This window comes from Xyrauchen texanus, chromosome 49 (assembly GCF_025860055.1).
Source record: "Xyrauchen texanus isolate HMW12.3.18 chromosome 49, RBS_HiC_50CHRs, whole genome shotgun sequence".
Classification (NCBI taxonomy): Eukaryota; Metazoa; Chordata; class Actinopteri; order Cypriniformes; family Catostomidae; genus Xyrauchen; species Xyrauchen texanus.
In genome coordinates this window covers 19,349,187-19,373,393 of record NC_068324.1, presented here as the reverse complement: position 1 = coordinate 19,373,393, position 24,207 = coordinate 19,349,187, and the positions used below count along the sequence as shown (strand labels likewise).

Here is a 24,207-nt window from a genome sequence, read left to right as displayed (position 1 = left end):
AATACGTATGTAGGTCGAGTGGATGTCTTACCAGAACTCTTTTAGACTTATGCTAGTCTCTAGTTACTGCTCATCGCTGGTGGAGCTTGTGACTGTTAGATGCAGACCTTTTTATTTACCACGGGATTTCACCACTGTTATTATAACCAGAGTTTACATTCCCCCAAGCGCTAATGCTAAGGAAGCGCTCTGTGAACTGTATGGGGCTATGAGTGAACTGCAGAACGCTCACCCCGACGGACTGTTTATTGTTGCCGGAGATTTCAACCATGCGAATCTCAAGACAGTGCTCCCTAAATTCCATCAGTATGTGGACTTTGCAACGAGAGGGGCGAACGCGCTTGAACTTGTATACACAAACATCCCAGGCGCGTATCGGGCGGAGCCCTGCCCCCACCTCGGCTACTCAGACCACATCTCTGTTATGTTAATTCCAGCATACAGACCGCTCGTCAGACGCATAAAACCGCTTCAGAAGCAGGTGAAAACCTGGCCAGCAGGAGCCATCTCTGCTCTTCAGGACTGTTTTGAGTGTACTGACTGGCACATGTTCAGGGAGGCTGCAACATATGGCGATTCTACCAACTTGGAGGAATACACAGCATCAGTGACCAGCTACATTAGCAAGTGCATTGATGATGTCACTTTCTCCAAGACAATCACCACATGCTCCAACCAGAAGCCGTGGATGACTGCGGAGGTACGCCCACCCCCCATCCTCACTACATTCTATAGAGGGACTATTGAGAGCATCCTGAGCAGCTGCATCACTGCCTGGTTTGGGACTTGCACCGTTTCGGACCGCAAAGCCATGCTGAGGATAGTGAGGACAGCTGAGAAGATCATCGGGGTCTCTCTTCCCTCCATCCAAGACATTTACAAAAAACACTGTATCCGCAAAGCAACCAGCATTGTGGACGAACCCATACACCCCTCACACAAACCCTTTACCCTCCTGCCGTCTGGCAAGCGGTACCGAAGCATTCGGGCCCTCACAGCCAGACTGTATAACAGCTTCTTCCCCCAAGCCATCAGACTCTTCAATACTCAGAGACTGGTTTGACACACACACACACACACACACACACACACACACACACACACACACACACACACACACGTGTGTGTCCTGAGTTGCACTTTAATTACTGTCACTTTATAACTGTCTGCTACCTCAATAACTGCTATGTGCATAGAACACTATCTCATAGTATGTTACGTTTACGTTTTTAGAAACTGTCATCTATTTGCACTACTGTGTACTGGTCGGCGCTGCACTGTCTGTCACTGTGTCTATTGTTCTGTTCATTGTCAGAAATGTATTGTACTGTCCTGTACTTTTTGCACATGTTTGCACGTGCACTTTATATAGGTATATATATAGGTATTTTATTTAGTTGTGTAGTCTCATGTGGTTCTGTGTTTGTACTATGTTGTTTTTATGTAGCACCATGGTCCTGGAGGAACGTTGTCTTGTTTCGCTGTGTACTGTACTAACTGTATATGGTTGAATCGACAATAAAAACCACTTGACTTGACTTAATAAGGGGAGCCTACAAGGTTGAAGTGCGTTGATGTGGTGAGCTTAGTGTACAGGTATAAGAGCCTTTCTCACTGAATGTAAGGCATTTATTTGGGCTTTAGTGGGGTGGTTTATAAGGGTTCCAATTTTATGTTTTAATATGTATTGCATATTCATAATAAATTTGTCATTGCAGGTGCAGTGTGGCCCTGTATAAAGCTCACTGCTGTTTGTTCATACCTGTTTCTTTACATCTGTTCCAGTTTCCAGAGTCTCTTCATAGTTTGTTTTGCCAAACTTGTTGAACTACATTTGTCTTGCTTCTGCATTGTACAGTGCAAAACATTAAATTAAAGACAGTGGGAAAACATATCTCATGTTATTTAGAATACATGTGTACTGTATGTTGTTCCAGAAATGAAAACCTGACATATACACATACAAAAAATATTTATAATGAATGCTTGCCAAATAAGAGTGGTCTATAATGAGTTGAGCTCAGGTGCATTCATTAAGGCAGAAAATCGTGTTTCATGATAATAATGTGGAAAATTGTGCTATAAAAGTAACTTAAATTACACTTACATTTGCACCAGCATGTATAATCCACATTAAGTAGAATCGAAACTGGGGGTGGCAGGTCCAATGCGAAACTAACTCTGAAACTTCTATCTTATCTCCATAAGTTGCTGACTCGTTATTCGTTTGACATTCGGTTTCTCCTACCCGAGGAATTTCCCCCATTCATCCATTATGCAGGTCTTTAGCTGCACAATTGTGCGGGGTCTTCCTTGCCATATTGTGTGCCTCATAATGCACCACTCATTCACAATAATGGTCAGGACTGCAGGCAGGCCAGTCTAGTACCCACACTCTCTGCTTACACAGCCATGCATATAAAGTCCAGGCAGTATGTGGTTTGAAATTTTCCTGCTGGAAAATGCAAGGACATCTCTGGAAAAGACCAAATTATATCTAGTGTTGTTAATTTATTATGTTAAATCATTTCATTACAGGTCTTGTAAATCTTTGATAAAATATATGAAATTCTCATAATATAATTCAATCAATTCACAACAAGCTGCCAACACGATGCAGACTTTTTCATTCAACAGCTTTCATGTGTTTTCTTCATAATAATAATAATAATGATACCCTCTCTCAAAATATGGTATTTTATTACAAAAATATATAAAATAACATTCAATCTAGAACAGTGCACCTTAGAATGCAAAGCATTTTACACATCACCATCAGAACAGAAAAACAATATTCTCAGTGTGATGGTTTTTGCAGCATAAGACAAACATGCAAGAAAAGGCCAAGCCTGCATTTTTCCATTATTTAAGCCTGAAACAAGAACATGCGTGAGTTGACAGTCAGTATTCACCTGAACATTTTTATTTGTGGTTTGGTCAAGCCAATTTTAGGGCTTCATCAGTGAAAGCTATTTGTCAACTCTGAGCACTAAGTACACCGTTCCCCACAGGCATGCTCTGGTCTGCAGAGTATGTCAAGCCCTGCGTTCAGTAGCCTACTTATGAGGCTTAGCACAAGTTCCAATACTAAGCATACTTACTGTTTACATTCCTTTCATATACAATTTCTGATTCTTGCTTCCGTGGTTACCCAGTTCCACTTGCACACACTCCTAAAACTCTCACTCAATTGTTCCTGCACTTTGAAATCATACATTTAGGGCTTTGTCCATCAACACCCTTATTACCATGTCATCTTTAAAAGCAAAATTATTAAAATTAGTTTATTAATTAAACTTTTTTTTCTTGAGGTAGAAAATTCTAGCTGAGATAAAGATGTGTGTATTTGATTGTAGTGTTACAGACAAAGAAATGTAAGGAAAAGTGTCATGAGTGTAAACTGAATATTCTTAAATGCTGCATGTATTGAACCATTATATACCTCATTTTTGTCTAATCTGGTGTCCTCTTGATTTGCTTAGTTTTCGTGTGACTTGAATGCATGTTCCTTTTTATTAAATTATGTCAATTAATTATAGTTGTTTGACTAAGATGTTTTTTTGACTTTGATGTAATGATTATCAAAATATAAAAATGTATCATGCTTACAAAAATAATGCCATTGAAGGATGAGCTTTGGAAATCTCTTCAGTAAACTCTTTAATCTAAAAGTGATGTCTGTTATAAAACCACATGTTTTTCTGATTAGAAAAAGTTAAATGGCTAATTCCAATTGCAATTGCTACAAATTTGTTGATGTGCATTTGAAAGAAAATATCTATTTAATGTCCTTGACAATTTATCTGTTTTGAAGTTATACAATTATAAATCAAATTAGATTGGATGGTTTCAGAACTCTACCATCATAATAAAAGCTTACAAAATCCTTGCCCATCAATTATAAATTGTCCAGTTACACGTCAGTGGTTTTAGAAGCATTGAAACCTTTGGCTGTTCTATTAAAGTCTTTTGGCTCTTCATCTTTATTTTTGCGGCCTATGAGCCCCATTTCGAAAACTGTTGCAATCTTTGTCGCTGGTCGTGAAACTGCTTCTCTTAGTCGTCTGGCATCGAATCGAGGGCTGTAAAGGAGAACTGGCAAGCGATGTGCGAATGAAGGAATTTCTTTTGGTGTCTTCTGTTCTGCCTCCATTTTCTTCTGCTCTTCAGTTTTATTGGCTTCAATTTGTTGCATTATGCTCTCCTTGGTGGAGAACATTTGGAAGAGAACAGCATCCCACATTTTGGCTGCCCTAGGGGAGTCTTTGTCTTCCTGGCTCTTACTAACCTTAGCTTCACCTTCAGACTTATTTTGTGTTTCACTTGCGTTTTGATCAGCACTAGCAGGCACTTCTTTTTTTGACTCAGGCTCAGTCTCTGGAAACTTGGGCTCCTCTACTTCAACCACCATATGTTTCTTGAGGCGAGACCAGCCACTAAGCTTTGACTTCATGCCTTTTGGTTTCTGGATCACCTTCAAGAGAGGCTCTGCAGAAAGTGAGGAGCTGTCTCCCTCCTCTTTATCCTCTGTAGGCTTGATTTCCTTTTGGGTTTTCACTTTTGTGTCCGCTCTGTCTATTTTTTCAGGTTCATCGTCCTTTGTTTCAAGGTCCTTTTGGTCTTCTTTTGGTTTAGCCAGAGGCATATCCCCAGCCTTTTCATCTCTGTGTTTTTCAGGAGCTTTTTTGGAAGAAGCAGATGCAAGATTCTGCTTTTTAATTCTCTCCAACAAAGAAATTTTAGTCTCTGTTGGCATCTCTGGCACCTTTGTTGGTTGGCCATTTATCTGACCTTCTGACAACTTTGGCAGTGCTGGCTTTCCCACATCTTGGTCAGATAATGACACATCCTTACTTTCAGGTTTCACAGTTTCATTCACAATTTGAGGGATTGTTGCAATTTCAGTGACCCTAGGAGATCTGCAGGTTGGAGTTCTGACTCTTGGTGTCACAGTTTTTGCTGCCTTTGCTTTTGTTGCTTCTGGTGGTAGTATGTCAGCTTCAGACACCACAATGGTTGGAATTTTAACATAAGGTAATCCAGGAATTTTTGCTTTTGATTTGGTTTCCTCTGGCACAGATGCCTTGGGAATGTCCCTCACAGACTTACCTTTTGTCTCAGCTGTTGCCTTTGGAACCTCAGAAACTGGAGCAGTAACAATAGCAGTGGTTTCATCTTTAACATCAATCTGAGATGATTTGATTTCAGGTAGTTCTTTGGGTTTTACCTCAGGATTTGCATCCACTTTTACTGTCACATCAGGTTGAAGTACTACTGGTTCCTGTTTTGGAATTAGAGATGCCTCTACAGCTGGTGTAGAAATGCTAAACGAGGGTGAGTAACTTTGTATTCCTCCATGGGCAACATATTCAGCAGGGGTCAATCCATAATATGTGGATTTGGATGTTGGTGTTTTAGGTCTTTGACCAGCAAATGGAGAGACTCTAGATATAGTTCTTGGATGCCCAACTGTAGATAAAACAGTCTGTGCAATTTCTTTGATTGGTGTTGATAGAGCGTCAGCTTTTGGATGATCATTTGCAGTAACCTTTGAGATTTCAGGGGTTTGATTGTCCTGTATTTGAGGTTCAGTCTTTGGTGGTTCAAGTTTTGAAATGATTTCAGAAGTGGTTTTATCTACTTTAAAGGGTTCAGTTGATTTGACATATATGTCACCATTTTGAAGACTGGTGTCATTCACCTGAATTACATCATGTGGACCAGCCAAGCTTGAGGTTGGCGTTTTTGATCTTCTGCCATCCATGTGCACAGGAGATACAGCAAATAAAAGTGGATTTGGTCTTGAAATCTCAATCACAGGTACTCTAGCACGTGACACATGATCTGAGGGTGTCTTGGGCCGTCCTGTTGGTGTTTTTGATAAGGTAATGTAATTTGTTGGTGTCCTTGCTCTCGTTGGTGTTGTAGCCCCTTTTGTCTCAAGTAATGAAGTTGTAACTTTTTTTGTCTCAAGTGTTGGAGTTACATCTTGTTTAATCTCTGTGGCTGGAGCACTGACACTCTTGACCACAGAAGATGGCATTGTCTCTTTCTTGATTTTGGCAGTTGGAGTAATGGTTTTCTTCATTTCAGAAGTCGGCGTTTTAACCCTCTTGATTTCAAATGTTGGTGTTGTATCCCTTCTGATTTCTCTGGTGGGTGTTCTATCTCTTCTTATTTCAGAAGTTATAATTTTTCTAACCTCAAATGTTGGTGTTGGGCCTCTCATTAACTCTGCAGTAGGTGTTCTACTCCTTGTTGGTGAATGAGATGTTCTTAAACCTGCTGACTTTGCAGTGTAATTGGTAATTTGAGGAACTTCAAACAATGGCTTTGCTGTTCTGGAGACATTAAAAATGGTTAGATGAGTGCTTGGAACTTTTTGTGATGTTTGTAGAGTAGTTTCCATGGAATCAGGTTTCATAGCTGAGTATGTGGTTTCTTCAGTCACTATAATCCTGATTGGAACCATGGCATGTGTGCCAAGTCCTGGAGCTGGTGAGGGTATGTATGGAAATGCTGGAGGTGTGTGTTGGGGGAAAGCGTGGCTTGGAGACACATATGGTTGGGGTGAAAACCTTGCTGTCTTGCCGTAAGTGAATTCTCTGTGATGAGGGTAAGGGGATGATACATGCTGATACAGTGGTCGAACATTAAAACGTGGGTGTACCACACCAATGTAAATAGATGTTTCTGGAGTCTTGGCGGGAGTTGAGTGATCACTGTATTCCAGATCAGGGCTTGCTTCATTGACTGGGGAGAGGCTTGATCGGAAGGGGCCGGATGTTTGTGATGTCTGAGCAGCAGCCTTTTTCTTTGCTGTTTTCTTGAGTAGTTTCTGGAGCCGGACATTTTCTTTCCCAGGTTTGGGGAACAGAGGAGGTGGGTACTGCTGGGAAAGCAGGCCTGCCTGGGCAGCATTGCTGATATTGACAGCCATGAAATATAAAGCCCCCTAAAACAGATAAAGAACAGATATTGACATATGTTAAAAGACAAAAATTATTGTTTCTGATATTATTAATGTTGATATTATTGTTTTTAGAATAAACTATTCTAAAAGCTGACAAAAACAGGCATCTTTATTGTTCATTAATAATATTGCTTTCTTTTTCAGGTGAATTTTCTAACGATGACTTGTGAGGACTTTAATTTAGCAGCAAATTATATCCATGATTGGGGTGATTCACGATGATCTCTTTGTTTATTTTTGGCATTAAATGACCTATAAACACCACAGTACATCAAACAACTTAAAGAAGTAACAAATAACATTACATTTTATGTACTTTACTGTCTTAAATTTTGATCATTGTTCTATTTTTGACTGTTCAGTTTTCTTCCTAATAAAAAACTCAGTTTGTTACATATGCAATGTTTAAAGCAAACAAATTCTCAGAAATGTGACCAATTAATTGCCATACATTTTAAACTCTTCTTTTTTCCTCAGTATTAATGTTGATGTTATGCCCTCTTTTAACAGTTATAAAAGAATAATAATGAACTGAATGTGAATGCCAAAGATAGTCGTAGATGTTTGCTACCTAAATTTTAATGTTGATTATCGAAGCTGGATTTTTTTATATTCTGAAACATTGTTACATTTATTTTAAATAACTTAAAATAATAATAATACAACTTTCTTACCACCATTAAGATTAAATTGAAATAAATTTAAGAGTAAGGCCTTCTTTAATTTCCAGAACTACTTCTAATAGAGAGGAAATTAATTAAGCTAATTTGTATGACTTTTGAGTAATAACCAATCTTTCGATTTTACTTCCTTTGTGTATGTTATATTGTATTACAAATATTTCATTTTGTTACCTCTCTTGTCATGTTTTTGTAGTTCTGCATAATGACTACACTCTCTTTGGTTTTCAGGAAAACACTGGATTTTGTCAATTTATCATATTTATGATATTAATATAAACATGTTTGTTTAGTTGCGAGCATTTGGTGACCCATTGGTATACTGAACAGGGTGGTTTAAATGGGAATGTGACTTGTAATCCGTTAACAAATAAAAGTGATATTTTGTTTGACTCTTAATTTTGGCTTCTTATTCAATGTATTTGCAAGTAAAATGTTTAGTTGGACTTTTCAGTTTATGACACAGTGAACCTACACAACTAATTTAGAATGTCGTCTTGGCCTAATTTTAGGCTGAAAGCAAATGAGCAAGTCATCTGCTCCATGTCACAGAGAGTGGTGCCTCGCTGTAAACTAATGCCAAGTGATCTGGGGCAGTCACAGGAGGGGCAGCTACATTAAATGACATAATAAATCACTGCAACTTTACTACCAATCAGATTCAATGGTGTCTGTTGATGCACAAACTGAGGTCATATATCATAGAGCTGCTGTTCAGTTCAGCAATTATCTACCTATAAAACATTTATATGTAGATAATTGTTTCTATTTTAACCACAGATTTGTGAAACACCTATTTTGGCTAATTTATGCACAGGTATAGAGAACAATTATATACATTCTAATCTGAACCAATGGGTTGTACAGCAGTTGTTCCAAATATAAATAACTGTGTACATAATTCAACTCTAATTTCAAACATTTATCAAACAGATTAACTTTTTTAATTTTTTTTTACCAAATGCAGGCCACCTGTAAGAGAATGTAAAAGAAGCCTTTTGCCCACAGAGTAACATACAGAACCATATGAGAGAGGAGGACCTCCTTTTAAGGCTTTGGTAAGCTGGGCAGTTTGGAGAACTTCTAAGATAGAATTTCAAAAGAGGAAAGAGCAAGAATAGCCAAGCAGTAAAACCATGCACTGCATAATTAATTCTTAGCAACCACCTATGGTGAAAAAAATGAAAAAAACTTGTACATGTAAAGATATGTGTGGATACTTATATGACACACACTCACACACACACACACACACACACACACACACACACACACACACACACACACACACACACACACACACACACACACACACACACACACACTGCTTGTAAAAGATGACTTACCAAGATTTGACTTTAACAGAAGATGGTTAAAGACACTTCAGGCAAGGCCCCCTAAAAATATAAACATGCCTGAAGTGAGGCAGAACATTTAATAATGTATACCTTTGAAAATATGCAAATACATTATAAAATACTTGACATCTATAAGACAAAACAATAGCAGTCATGGTTACGTTGGAGCACTTGCTACATTTATAGTAACAATCCTAGTGTGACTGCACTCCCTACTTGCAGCAACCTTCAACAACAGTCAAGTTAGCTTTCTACAATACTACTAAAGTCTTTTTCCAAAGGACAGACGTGACACTTACTCAAGACTGCACAACACAAGAGACATTTACATGTTAACAAAATATATACAATTTGAAGGTTTTGCTGTTATTTTGTACCTGCGTGTCTGTTGTTTAGGCTGTCTGGTGGCTGCCTGCTTGTCCCAGCCTGGACTGTCAGAACGGGAGACTCATGTTCAACTATTCCCCCTTTCTTCAAATGGAAGGCACAGGCTCCATAGCAGTCCAAAAATAAAACCCAGAGTCTGTTACTCAGAATGCATGTTGAATGGTGACGGTGTGGAGGGCAGGGGTGGAAAGAGTACTGAAAAATAATACTCAAGCAAAAGTACTGTTACTTCTTAAAAAATGTAGTTTGAGTAGAGTAAAAGTAACTTAAAACTACTCAAGTAAGAGTAAAATAGTTGCTCATTTAAAAGTATGAGTAATGAGTATTGAGTACTGAGTTGCAAAAGCTATGCCCCTTTATAATAAAAACTCTATGCAGCAATTTAGAAATGTAGCACACATACTGTAATTTACATTCCCTTTTATGACTGTTTGCCAGAAATAATAAAATATAGATATTTTACAGGTGTTTGTGACTGCCAACTTTTAAAATACAACTCTTATCTATGATAATGTAAACACTACATGAATCTGATTAAAAAAATAAAATAAAAGCACAACATGATAACAGAAATGAAAAGATGAAGAAGTTATTTTCAATATCATAATGTATGAATCAATTACATTAAAATCAGTTTATATGTAGGGTATAAATTTCCCTTAATGCCGACTGAGAGAGATATTGTTGTGCATAAAACATGTTCAAAACAATTCAAGGAATGAAAAAACTCACTAAAAAAGCAGGGTCACTTGACGCGTCATGTCCCGCACAATAGAGGAGGTAGAGCAGTTGTTTGGTACAGGGGCCACATTGGGCTTTAAAGGAATAATTCACACAAAAAAATTTAATTCTCTCATTATTTAGTCATCCTTATACCATCTTAGAAAAATATTTCAGCTCTTTTGGTCTTTACAATGTAAGTGAATGGGTGGCAAACTTTTGAAGCTCCAAAATGAACATAAATCAGCATAAAAGTAGTCTTATCCATTTGGCCAAGAAAGAAAATCATAGACAGGTGACATGAGGGTGAGTAAATGATGAGAGAATTTTCATTTTTGAGTAAACTATTTCTTTAAGTAGCACATGGGGGGCCACATTGTCCTCCTTTTTAGATACAATGTTCAACATTGATTTAGTTCTTGTATCTTTTAAGCCAAGAAGTATTTGTGTTCTCATTCTCATGCATGATGCACAATGTTCTGAAGTTTGTGACTGGTGGAATGTTCTGCCTGAAGTATTGCTCTACAAAGATTGATACTTTTCTATCAGGCATTAGAAGAAACATGATAAAGGCTAAGCATAATTATAACTATTTGATCATCTTTACTTTCCTGGTAATTTATTATACAAATGAACACAATCACTACATCAGGGGTCGGTATTATATATAAAAAAACAATATTGTTAAACATATTATTATTACATTTATTTATTTATAAAATACTTTTAAAGCTACTAAAGTTATTCAGCCAAAAGTAGTGAGTGGTTTTCTTGTTTCCTTGTTATTGTTGTTTGATTAATAGCCTTTATATGACATAGATTACTAGACAGTGCTCAATTCGGTAACATGTACACTTCCAGTCCAACATTTGATATGTCCAACAACATACGTTCACTTTCAACCAAACCGACTGCGTTAACATTAATGCCTCATTAAGACGGGCATTGGCGGAATTATAAAGTGTATTTGATCATCTAGGCGCACCTGCAATAGCGCTCAAACATTAGCGCCTGTCAATCAAACAGCACGCAGTGACAGACGTCAGGAAATAAAAAGTCAATCTTTTAGATTTTATCTAGATCATCCAACCAGTGGTGCTCTTGCTATCGCGAATCATGTAATGAACACCCCTGGTCTAGATGTAGAAAATAGGCTAAGTATAGAAAATTACTCATCAAGTTTATCATCAATATCGCGGACATCTCTCTCTTTTTTCTTTCCAGATAAACATCAAGATTGATTTATCGCCCAGCCCTGTTGATAACATCGCCGAAATCTCTCACAGCAGCCCAATAATCTCAGTGATAGAGAGTTAAATTACAGGCTACGATGTAGACACACAGAATCTAGTAAGCAGAAATATTACATTTATCTCGATATGTTCTTTCAAATTAGAGGCAGGATTAATGCTGATATCTGGCTTGAGCAAGTTAAACTCACATGACACAATCAAGCAATTGGCCTTTTTCACTGCGAAAATCCCTTCCAGGTGTTGAACTGTGCTTGAGGCATCCTCCACATCTAAAACAGTTGGTGCCAAATCTGCAGCTGCCGTTCAAGTTTTTTACATGTGATTTGATTTGACTTGACAGGAGTCTCGAGACTCTCCCTAGCCAATCATGTTGATGGATTAAAATAAAATCAGGACAGGGAACTACCGAACATGGACAGTGGGAAAATAGTGCAGTAAAAGTAGTTCCAGCACTAAAATGTACTCAAGTAAAAGTATGACATTTTAAAGGGAACAATTTGTAATTTGTTACTTTACACCCCTGTTGGAGGGAACCATCAGCAAAGCAGGTAGGATCCAGGTGCCCCAGGTGCCTGGTGGTCCCCCCATATTTTGTAACTGAGGGTGTGCATAGCACCCCATGCAGATAAGCAACAGTTTCATTTTTGGAAACCTCTGACATTAATGAACTCATGATTTATGTGGCAGGCTTTCATCTTTTAGACATATGATGTTAACATTTACCAACATCAACATAAATAAAATTGACAGGTTGCTGCGGAATTTTCATGTACCCTGAAATCGATCCCATTTGGCCAAATTACTGACAAGTGGCATCCCCTTAAATAATTTTTGCACAATTTCAAGTGTGTCTTATCTTTCCTTGTGGCTCTACTGACAGGGTTGGGAGGGTTACTTTTGAAATGTATTCCACTACAGATTACAGAATACATGCGGTAAAATGTAATTTGTAACGTATTCTGTTAGATTGCTCAAGGTCAGTAACATATTGTAAATACTTTTGATTACTTCTTCAGCACTGGTAGATTTTTTCACTTGTTTTGACTACAAAAACTCAAAATACACATGTTAAAAATACATTCTCTGAAAAACCAAAATATCTTATGCAGTGTTGTTTCTAAAACAAGATGAATCAAATTGATCTTGTTTTAAGGATTTTTAGATATTTTTACAGGAAAATAATACAAAAATTATTATCAAGAATATGATTTTTGCCCTAATATCAAAGGTCTTGCTAGAAAAAGAAACTATGATCCAACGTGAATTTTCTTGATAAAAAATATGACGTGTCTGGTAACATGTGCATGTAAAATATGGAGGCCCAAACCTGCAAAAATAATAAATAAATACATTTAATAATAAGAAAATAAATAAACGAATATATGTCTTGATAAAACAAATATAATTAGTTTTTAATTACATTTATTCCTGAATTTATTATTGTATAACTTTTTTACTTTATTATTTTCTGTATTTACGTGCGCTGCTGACGCAGGTGCGGGCAGGCAGTTGCGTGCCAAAGTGACAGGCTGCGTCAGACTGCATGTACCGTTCCCCAACACCCCATAAAATCATTATAAAAAATTTAGGTTCCTGGCACCCCGAAGGGGGGAACAAAGCGACGTGCCAAGCATGGGAGCAGGACATGCCAGCCGTGCCTTTTCTCTCTTTGTTTCTCGCATAGAGTCAAAGCAGCTGGGGCAAACTTAATGCTATCACACACATCGGGGAAGGCGTTCTTTTCCAACTCCTATTCTTTCAGGGGGAAAAGACCCTGTGGAGACCACCACCTGCCAAGGGAGGCATGGGATCTCCTGGGATAAGAGTGGCAAATATGTCACATGTGGGTCACGTGTGGGAATGGCGCGGTGGTAAATCCTACCTGCTGTGAGGGAGGAGTTGCTACAAACACGGTGACTGGGGACAGCGGGGACTGCCCAAGGGAGATCCGGGTCCGCCCGTAAGGGGACCGTACTGCAGAAAATACACACAGGGGGATTAATCCACACAAGGGCCCATCCTGTGGAGCACCTATTCCAGTACAGAGTAGTTTAAGTACCAGTAGTGGGTCTGGTTGGGGAATTCCTCCGCTGAATTTGTGGACCATAGGGCTAGGGACGAGTCATCCAGGGAGCTGTGTTAGTGGGATCTCCTGGGATAAGAGCGCACATGATCGCCTCAGTGGAGGGGAAAGGCGCTAGGTGCAAGAGGTACACCCGGTCAGTTGTTCCATGTTACCGAGTTCTACTGGCTCGGACCGGAGAAAACACATCGGCTCAACCCTGAGACTCTAAAATCTTGTGAAGATATTGGGTGTTGCCCTGTCTGCTGCTCTGTATATGTCTGCTAGGGAGGTGCTGTTGGCGAGTGCCCATGAGGATGCCACACTTCTTGTCGAGTGTGCTTGAACCCACAAGGGGGCGAGCACGGCCTGTGTGTGATAGGCCAATGCGATGGCATCAACAACCCAGTGGGAAAGCCTCTGTTTGGAGACAGCGTTCCCTTTCTGCTGTCCACCAAAGCAGACAAAGAGCGGCTCAGAACATCTAATGCTCAGTGTGCGGTCCACATAGGTACGCAAAGCATGCACCGGACAGAGCAACGAAAAGGCTGGGTCTGCCTCCTCCCGGAGGGCCGTCTTCAAGGAGAGGGCTTTGAGCTCAACTGATTCTAGCGGCTTGAAGGGGGTTCTCTGTAGGCCCAAGAGGACCACTGAGAGATCCCTGGAGAGGAACAGGTTTGGCCGGTGAGGGTTCAACCTCTGGGCGCCTCTAATGAACCTGATAATAAATTTGTGCTTACCCAAGGACTTGCCATCCAATGCGTCGGGGTGGCTACATACACCTTCAAGGTGGAGGGCAGAGCCTCCCCTCCAGCCCCTCCTGAATACCAATTTGTGAACAAGCACCATTTTAGGGCATAAAGTTGCCTGGTAGAGGGAGCTCTGGCTTGGTTGACCGTGTCTACGACAGCAGGTGGTAGGCCATTTAGATCTTTCACATCCTGTCCTGGGGCCAGACGTGGAGGATCCAGAGGTCTGGGGGTGCATGCCAGAGGTTGCCCCGTCCCTGAGAAAGAAGGTCCTTCTTCATGGGAATTTGCCAGGGAGGGGCTGTCGCAAGGAGCGCGAGATCCGTGAACCAAGTCCGTGTGCGCCAGTAGGGGGCAACCAGAGTGACTTGTTCCTCATCCTCCCTGACCTTGCAATTAGGCTCACTAGGGGGAATGCGTACTTGCGCAGCCCCCGGGGCCAGCTGTGTGCCAGCGCATTTGTCCCGAGGGAAGCCTCCGTTAGGGAGTACCAGAGCGGGCAATGGGAGGTCTCTTGGGAAGCGAACAGGTCTATTGGCTTTGCCGAACCCATCCCAAATCAGCTGGACCGCCTGGGGGTGGGGCCTGCACTATCTGCTGGGCTTACCTTGTCATGACAGCGCATTCACTGCCGTGTTGAGGTTGACCGGGATGTGAGTGGCGCGCAGCGACCTGAGCCATTGCTGGCTCCACAGGAGGAGATGGCAGGCGAGTTGTGACATATGACAAGAGCGCACGGCACCTTTGCGATTTATGTACGCAACCATCGTGCTGCTGTCTGAACGGATCAAGACGTGCTTGCCCCGAATCTGCAGGAGAAACCTACTCATGGACTGCACCAGATATAACAGTTCTTGCTGTGACATGTTCCACCAAGGCACTTGCAAGTTCCCAGACATTTCTGGGGGGGAATGGCCCTAGCCCTCACCCTCCGATCCAACAGGTCCCAGACGTGCTCAATGGGATTGAGATCCGGGCTCTTTGCTGGCGATGGCAGAACAATGACATTCCTGTCTTGCAGGAAATCATGCACAGAACATGCAGTATGTCTGGTGGCATTGTCATGCTGGAGGGTCATGTCAGGATGAGCCTTCAGGAAGGGTACCACATGGAGGATGTCTTCCCTGTAACACACAGCATTGAGATTGCCTGCAATGACAACAAGCTCAGTCCGATGATGCTGTGACATACCGCGCCAGACCATGACGGACCCTCCACCTCCAAATCGATCCCGTTCCAGAGTACAGGCCTCGGTGTAACGCTCATTCCTTCAACGATAATCAAGAGTGAAACAAAACCATGACTCGTCATAGAAGAGCACTTTTTGCCATTCCTGTCTGGTCCAGTGAAGGTGGCTTTGTGCTCATTGGCAACGTTGTTGCTGGTGATGTCTGGTATGGACCTGCCTTACAACAGGCCTACAAGCTCTCACTCCAGCCTTTTTCAGCCTATTGTGGACAGTCTGAGCACTGATGGAGGGATTGTGAGTTCCTGGTGTAACTCGGGCAGTTGTTGTTGCCATCGTGTACCTGTCCCGCTGGTGTGATATTCGGATGTACCGATCCTGTGCAAGTGTTGTTACACGTGGTCTGCCACTGTGAGGATAATCAGCTATCCTTCCTTTCTCCCTGTAGTGCTGTCTTAGGCGTCTCACAGTACAGACATTGCAATTTATTGCCCTGGCCACATCTGCAGTCCTCATGCCTCCATGCAGCATGCCTAAGGCACGTTCACGCAGATGAGTAAGGATCCTGGGCATCTTTATTTTGGTGTTTTTCAGAGTCAGTAGAAAGGTCTCTTTAGTGTCTTAACGTTTTTATAACTGTGACCTTAATTGTCTACTGTCTGTAAGCTGTCTTAATGACCGATCCACAGGTGCATGTTCATTAATAGTTTATGGTTCAATAAACAAGCATGGAAAACATTGTTTAAACCCTTTAAAATAAAGATCTGTAAAGTCTTTTCGATTTTTACAAAATTATCTTTAAAATACCTGAGAACGGGATGTTTCTTTTTTTTGTTGAGTTTATTTCCTGTTCTTTTGTACTGTATATACTCACTGTAAATTAAATATATTACCATTGACAGTTACAAGAGGAAAAATATATTAGAAACATCAACAATATCAAAATAAATGTCTTGGTTACAGTCATAACTTCTGTTCCCTGATGGAGGGAAAGAGATGTTGTGTTGATGTAGTGACACTAGGGGTCTCTCTTGAGAGCTGCGGTTACCTCTTATCTTTGAGAAAAGGCCAATGAGGATTGGCGGACAGAATTTTCATGCCCCTCCTCCGGACATACGTGTATAAAAGAAGGGAAGCTTGCGTCTGTTCAGACAGTTTTGAGCTGAGGAGCCAAGAGTAAGGTCCCGGCCATTTCAGCGATACAGTGATGTTACAAGAGGGACACAACGTCTCGTTCCCTCCATCAGGGAACAGAGGTTATGACAGTAACCAAGACGTTCATTCTGTCACTCTTGATGTTTTATCGATGTAGTGACACTAGGGATCCCTATCTAAAAATGGCACAACACTGAACCGTGTTATGGGGACTGTTGATGCAGGTGCAAGCAAGCTGCTGCGTGCAAAAATAGCAGGTCCATCAGACTGCACGCAACTTTCATGTGTAGTTCCCCACATCCCTGAGGAAGGGAAAATAGCACGGGAGCAGGCTGCGCCAGCCGCTGCCTTTTCTATCTCTATGTTTTCTCTCCAATGAGTCTTAAATGCGACTGGGGCCATCTAACGCTATAACACGCATCGGAGAAGGTGTTCTTTTCCTATCCTATTCTTTCGGGAGGAAAAGACCCCGCGGAGACCACATCTTGCCAAACAGGGGAGATTAACTTGTGGTAAATACGTTACATAGGCTTACCAGCCACATATGGAAGTGGCGCGGTGGTAGGCTGCCTCTACGGGGAGGAGCTCTACAAACACAGCGGCCGGGGGACAGAGGGAACTCTACCCAAGGGAGACGCGGGTCTGCCGACAGGGGGACTGTATTGCAGAAAATACATCACAGGGGCTTACCAGTGTAATCAGTACCTGTAGAGCAATTTTTCCAATGCAGGCGACCCGGTGCCTGCAGTGGGTCTGGCTGCAAACTCCTCCGCTGAATTCGGACCCAAATGGCTAGGGAGGAAGGACATCCAGGGTCTATGACTTATAAACTTGACTGGGGGAGTAGAGCGCACGTCTTCGCCTCAGGAGAGGGGAAAGGCGCTATGCGCAAGGGATACACCTGGCCAGCTGTTCCGCATTACAGAATTCTACGTGTTCGGACCCGACCAAACACAGGATGAGATCGGCTCAACCCAGAGATCGTAAAATCTTGCGAAGGTATTGGGTGTTGCCCAGACTGCCACTCTGCAGATGTCTGCTAGAGAGGTGCCATTGGCCAGTGCCCACCAGGATGCCACACTCATCGTAGAGTGTGCTCAAACCTGCAAGGGTGCAGGCACGGCATAGGTCTGGTAGGCAAACACAGTGGCGTCCACGATCCAGTGAGCAAGCCTCTATTTGGAGACAGTGTTCCCTTTCCGCTGTCCACCAAAGCAGACAAAGAGCTGCTCAGAGCATCTAAAACTCTGCGTGCAATCCAAATAGGTGCACAAAGCACGCACTGGACACAGCAATGCTAAGGCTGGGTCTGCCTCCTCCCGGGGCAGCGTTTGCAGGTTCACTACCTGATCCCTGAAAGGGGTCGTAGGATCCTTGGGCATGTAGCCCGGTCGGGGTCTCAGGATGATGTGAGAATTTGCCGGACCAAAGTCCAGGCAAGTGTCGCTTACAGAGAATGCTTGCAGGTCCCCAACCCACTTATTGGAAGCGAGCGCAATCAGGAGGGCCAGCTTCAAGGAGAGGGTCTTTAGTTGGACCGAATCTAGCAGTTCAAATGGGGCTCTCCAAAGGCCCGAGAGGACCATGGAGAGATCCCATGAGGGGAACAGGCATAGCCTAGGAGGGTTTAGCTTCTGGGCACCTCCAAGGAATCTGATGATTAGGTTGTGCTTCCCTAACAACTTACCGTCCAATTTGTCATGGTGAGCCGCTATGGCGGCTACATAAACCTTTACTGTGGAGGAGCACTGACCTTACTGTGCACCTCAGTGGGTCTTTAGATCGGGAAGAACACCAATTTGCAAATAAGCGCCACTTTAGGGCATAAAGCTGCCTGGTAGTGGGAGCTCTGGCTTGAGTGATTGTGTCTACGACAGCTGGTGGTTAGATCTTCCACATCCCATCCAATGGCCAGACGTGGAAATTCCAGAGGGTGAACCGTCCCTGATAAAGTAGGCCTTCCTCAGGGGAATCCGCCAGGGAGGTGCTGTTGCAAAGAGCATGAGATTGTGTCTGATGCCCGAGGGGGGCATCTGTCAGAGAGTACCAGAGTGGGTTGTGGGTGGATTCTTGGGAGGCAAACAGATCTACCTGTGCTCTGCCGAATCCACCCCAAATCAGTTGGACTACCTGAGGGTGGAGCTCCACTATCCGCTGAGCATTACCTTCTGTGACAGCGCGTCCGCTGTGGCATTGAGGTTGCCCAAGTCATGAGTGGCGTGCAGTGACCTCAGCCGCTGCTGACTCCAAAGGAGGAGATGGTGGGTGAGTTGCGACATGCGACGAGAGTGAACGCCGCTTTGGCGATTTATATATGCTACAGTTGCTGTGTTGTCTGAGTGGATCAATATGTGCTTGCTACAGATCAGTGGCAGGAATCTTGTCCAGGAGCCAGTAGCGGTGTGCCCGACTGGGAGGCAAGCATAGCGGACAGCTCAGTGTCGGCCTCAGACTGGGCCGGCACACCTGAATGCGCTAGACCAGTTGAGTATTCAGCATCGGAGTCCACCAAGATGCTCTCCGATGCAGCGGCAAACTCTCATCCAGCTTGGGGGCTTCGAAAGAGACATCAGACTGGCCACTAGGCGAGCCAGTCTCATCTCAGAACAGGACGGGGGCACATGTGGAATGACACAAAGACAGAGGGGGCATCTTGAGTAAGAAGCATCTTTAAAAAGATGTTTAACATCAATGTGTGTACTCTTTCAGATTGATATACTCTTTTAGAAGGGCTGTCGAAACGCCCAGGGGCGTAGTCTGCACTGGCATGCATAAGAAGAGAAAAGCTGCTGAAAATGCACCGTATCTCCAACAGCGTATGCTCTATGGAGGTAAATGGAACAGCAGTGGGTTTACTCAGCTTGCTGAAACACAACCGCTCGGCGCTGAACAGAAGCAAGCTTCCCTCCTTTTATACCCATATGTCCGGGGGAGGGGCATGCACATTCTGTTTGCTAATTCTCATTGGCCTTTTCTCAAAGATAAGAGGTAACCGAGGCTCTCAAGAGAGACCCCTAGTGTCACTACATCGACACACCGTCGAGTGAGTGACAGAAGAGGAACTGAAATGCACTTATTTTCAACACGACTTTCCATTTAAAAATTTATAAATATTTATTGCAATAAAAAAATCCAAGCTTTTGAGTAATTTTCGACATTTAGGCTATGTTCTATATCTGTCTATATAGATCAAGTCTGTGTCACTAAAAACAAAAGCAGTTCGGCTTTTCAGAATGTGTGAAGTTGCTGAAGTTAGCTGCCATGCTAGATTAGGCTATGCCAGTCACTGTGTTCCATGTCCGTATCCTGGATTGATTCCATTCCCTCTCATCGTCTCTAGTGAGCGGTGTGACAAAACAATTGTGCTGTGTACACCAGCTCTGATCCTTTTGCACTGTATGAATATTTTTCTTTATCACGAACACGCTTCATTTATGCCCTAACCAGGCCATATACGTTGCCTCTTTTTCCCACATGTGAGTAGACATGAGGTGCTACATAAGTCAATGTGGTTAGCTTTATTAGTCGGCATATTATGACCCTTTAATAATAAACAAACAGGGGCCTGGGTAGCTCAGTGGTAAAGACCCTGGCTACCACCACTGACGTTCGTGAGTTTGAATCCCAACGCATGCTGAATGACTCCAGCCACCAAATTGGCCTGGTTGCTAGGGAGGGTAGAGTCACATGGGGTAACCTCCTCGTGATTGCTATAATGTGGTTCACTCTCGGTGGGGTGCGTGGTGAATTGTGCGTAGATGCTGTGGTGGATTGCGTGTCCTCCGCCACATGTTACATTTTCTCTCAGGGGATACCCCTGAACCCACATACAATATCATTCAGTCACAAGGGCTTCCAATAGGCCCCCATACTTGTGCGTCTGAATGTAAAGAAATATAAAAATATATAATCCGAATGTAAAAATATTCAAACAAATACGGTAATGCCATCATTATGCTTCAAAACGAACAGATGATCTTTTAACATTTATATCCAACTGCACTCGATCGATAGACTCGACCGGGAAACTATTTTGACTGTTTAGGATAAAAAAAAAATTTCAATGTGCAAATGTTAATGTATATCTTGTTAAATATAGATATCGAACGATATAAAAAAGAATATCGTGAAAATGTTTTTGGCCATATCACCTAGGCCTACTGAGAACTACTGAATTACACAATATTTTTGTGCCAACTACAGAATGCAATTAATTTATAGCCATTTATTAATGCATTAGGGACTTCTAAACATTCACAATGAAACGAAAACAACCAAATCTGTGTGAAATACTTATTTATTAGTTATTTTAGTTAAACTCATATCAACTGTCAAACAGTTCATGTCACCATGGAGTTTGTTACACTTACACATCACATGAGTACTTGAGGGACACCTCAACAGCCAAAACATCCATCCATTAACTCCAAATGCCAAACTTGTCACTCTCAAATTCAACCCATTCATAAAAAAGGGTTAATTTTGCTTGCGTAGTTCAACAGCAAATATAGCAACAGTGTCTTGACTGGTTCTTAAGAAACATATGCCTCTGTCACACTCCCTTAAACCCATATTCATCTCCTTATTCAGTGCACGGAACCAAGTTCTGGACCTTCCCTCCTTAACTCTTCCCACTATGCCATCTGCACCAATAGGAGATATCCATGTATCAGGTGTCACTATAACAGAACGACTTATTCAGGCCTAGATATTTGCAGGACTTTACAGCCGGTCTCCGCCAGCAGGGAGCTCACTTCTTTCAGCTTTTCTGAGGTAAGGGTGAGAGGGCATGAGAGCAAGCGGGTGAGGGAATAGCGAGGGCAGGAAAGAGTTGAGAGGGTGAAGTTAGAGACCCCCCACCTCATCTGAGGACCAGTAGATTAGACATGTGCAAAAAAAGCATCGCAAAAAACTTTAAGAAAATGTAAGTTGTAAAATGGAATGAGGTCCATGTTTTAACTGAGGTCCTGAATATATGGAATTACTTTTGAGTGGAAAATAAAACACATAGATGTAGAAGTCTAGACTTTGAAGGCTGCACTATTCTTCATGTTTTATCCAATGCACAAGGCTGCTTGTAGGTATCAGTTGGCCAATAGTAAATGTGCCTGTAATTTGTACTTCCTATTTTTTTTACTTCCTATATTCTTTGGTGCTGCGTCGTGTTGCTGTGGAAAGGACAGTTATAGACTTTTGAAGTCACCTTGAGAATAAGATAGAGTGGAGTGAAAGCGCAACATTTGTAAGACAGTGAATGCATGATGTAAGAGGGAAAAACACAGATAAACCTGTGGTTTGAGGTAGACTGATCTGTTCACAATGTCACCAGATCTGACTGCCACTGCCCATTGAGATCTCTAAACAGATACTCAGAATATTGTGTGCTCTGATGCCACAAACATAAAAAGCTTAGACAATGACAGAAGCATGCAGTTGATTATCACAGAACATAGAAATTCAAAAACATTTTAATTTACACTTTAAATGGTGGTCTATTAGGTAATGATAGCCCCACACTATATTGAAAGTGCACAACTGTCAACACAATATTTTTAAGTACTAGTAAAATTATTTTTTGCTCTAATCAACAACATTTTACAGATGCTGTCTAAGCAGCTTAATTTGCATTTAACTCAGAATATTCATTTTAAGCATTCTGCACTACAAAGCCAAAATAGGCCTACAGTAAATACATCAACACTGAAACCTAGTTAAAAATGGCTCCAACAGGGTGTCCAATCAAATGTGGATTATCTCACTCTGATTTCTCTGAATCTGAGTTTAGCTGAGCCAACCCCATCTGTTATATGACTGCTATATGCTATGGCTAAAAGACCCAAATTCGTATATCAAAAGAAAGTGCAGTTACTGTGCTTTTTCAGGGCAGTTTAATGGTCAAAATCCCCAATGTTCATCAAAGCAGTAATATCTTAGAAATCTGAATGATAAGAAATAATCTATCCAATCTAAATCTATACAAAGTCTTTAGGATCTATGCCCAGATATGGAAGGTAAATGTACATTATAGATACTATTTCAAGAGAAAGAACTTGAGCTGGAACTTGGAAACTGGATCCGGAACAATGTTTGTGCCTGTTATAAGCAGCTGTCCAAGTCAAATTCTTAGGCCTGAGATGGCACACATCAAAATGTTTGATTGATCAAAAATGTTTATAAAACCCCTGAGAGTAACAGTTCATTGTCTTAATTTATACCGTAGGTCATCAAACCCTTTAATTTTTCCATTAAAATGATTAAGAAACCAAGATTCTCAGTATTTTCTAAGAATTTTTAAAATGTTTTCATCCATTCAAGAAAGTGATCTGAAGGAAAGTGCCTTTTGATAATTTCATTGACATTTACAGTCTTGACAAGCTCATGAATCTTTCACACAGAGTGAAAGCAAACATTCACATAAATCTATGTATGGGTAAGGGGACATCTCACTTATCCTGTGTCAGCCAGTTCTTCAGTCAGCTTATATTTCAGCTGATTTAAAGCTTATAATAAAACATTTCGGTCAATGCTTAGCTAAAAGATGCTTAGCTCATATCAAAACTTTGGAACTGTCATAAAAAAGTACCAGACTATTATACCAAATAGTGTTGTTGCCTTAAACGTAATTCATTTTGAAACCTCTTACACTCTCAGACATTTTGTGAACCTTAAAGTTAGTCAGAATTCTTACATATCCTAAAAAACTCGTTTAAGGATTAAATTGGATAATTCTGGAGTATTTGCATACTATGGTTGACAGTCTTGATTACTGTTTTTCATTTAGCAAGACATCCAACAGCATTGGGGTAGGGTAAATGGGTCAACTTGGAAGGGGAGGAGGCAATTTCATGACAGTTTTATGAATCACCATTCCAAGGAGGTCTCTCCATAAATTTAGTGCTTGAATTTGCAAGTGTTCACTAGACTCTTGTCTGGTCTAGAGGTTCTAATTTGTCCATTATTTTTTCATTTCCTCTCAGTCTCAGAGTCCATTGTCATCATATCTGACACAGAGGATGTGTAAGTATAAGAAACTTCAGCATTTCATTTTAAAAACAGTTCTGAGAGAATTGCAAACCAATCTACCCACAATCCACTGAATTTGAATGAACTGTATTAACAGGCCATAATCAGGATTTTGTTTATCATTGTTTTTGGCTTTCACAGTGATCAAGTCGAGGGTGAGTATATTTTTAGATGTTTTCTTCAAGTATTTTATTTCTGTTGTTATTGTTCATCTCTTTTCACAAGAGAAAAATAGTGCAGGAGTATTCTGGAATGCATTTGTATCATTCCTAAAATTACTATTGCTTGGGTGCAACATTCATATTGTAGTAAAAGCAAGATGGCATCTGAGTGAACTGACTTGCTTTACAAAAGGGCTCTGAAAGTTATTAACTCCCCTATAAGTCATCCTCTATCGGTTAACCCCTCCTAAATGAACCCCATGCAAATTCCCTCACCCCCTGCATGCAATAGCTATAGAGGTGGAGGTTGAGGTGGCACCTGAGGCTGCCCCAGAATCAGAGACTGATCCTGAGCCAGAACATGAGCCTGTAGTAGGTACATGGCGTAAACAATTCTCTCATCCTTAGGCCCCAACCATTTAACAGTGCACTCCACCTTCTTATTGGTCGGTTAGCACTGAGAAATTGTACTCATATGTTACACTGTAGCCAAGGGTCAC

At 41.5% G+C, this 24,207-nt stretch overlaps 2 protein-coding genes across 3 annotated transcripts in view; one reads left to right on the top strand and one right to left on the bottom strand.

Annotated features, from left to right (window-relative positions):
• The window catches only part of lsp1a (lymphocyte specific protein 1 a), a 67,425-nt gene extending 43,300 nt beyond the window's left edge, over nt 1-24,125 (top strand). Inside the window, exons 13-14 of one of the 2 annotated variants that reach the window (XM_052122590.1) lie at nt 23,501-23,540; nt 23,688-24,125. In XM_052122590.1, the coding sequence (XP_051978550.1) occupies nt 23,501-23,540; nt 23,688-23,781 (134 nt within the window). In that variant the 3' untranslated portion in view covers nt 23,782-24,125. Of the gene's footprint in view, nt 1-7,117; nt 8,253-23,500; nt 23,541-23,687 lie in introns of those variants that run through there. The other variant, XM_052122591.1, reaches the window with a different exon arrangement.
• Nucleotides 3,648-9,499, bottom strand: prr33 (proline rich 33). The gene is made up of 3 exons (XM_052122588.1): nt 9,389-9,499; nt 9,000-9,050; nt 3,648-6,955 (listed from the first exon to the last, which is right to left on the bottom strand). The coding sequence occupies exon 3, from the start codon at nt 6,938-6,940 to the stop codon at nt 3,914-3,916; it is 3,027 nt and encodes a 1,008-aa protein (XP_051978548.1). The 5' UTR covers nt 6,941-6,955; nt 9,000-9,050; nt 9,389-9,499; the 3' UTR covers nt 3,648-3,913.
• Nucleotides 24,126-24,207: the final 82 nt, after the last annotated feature.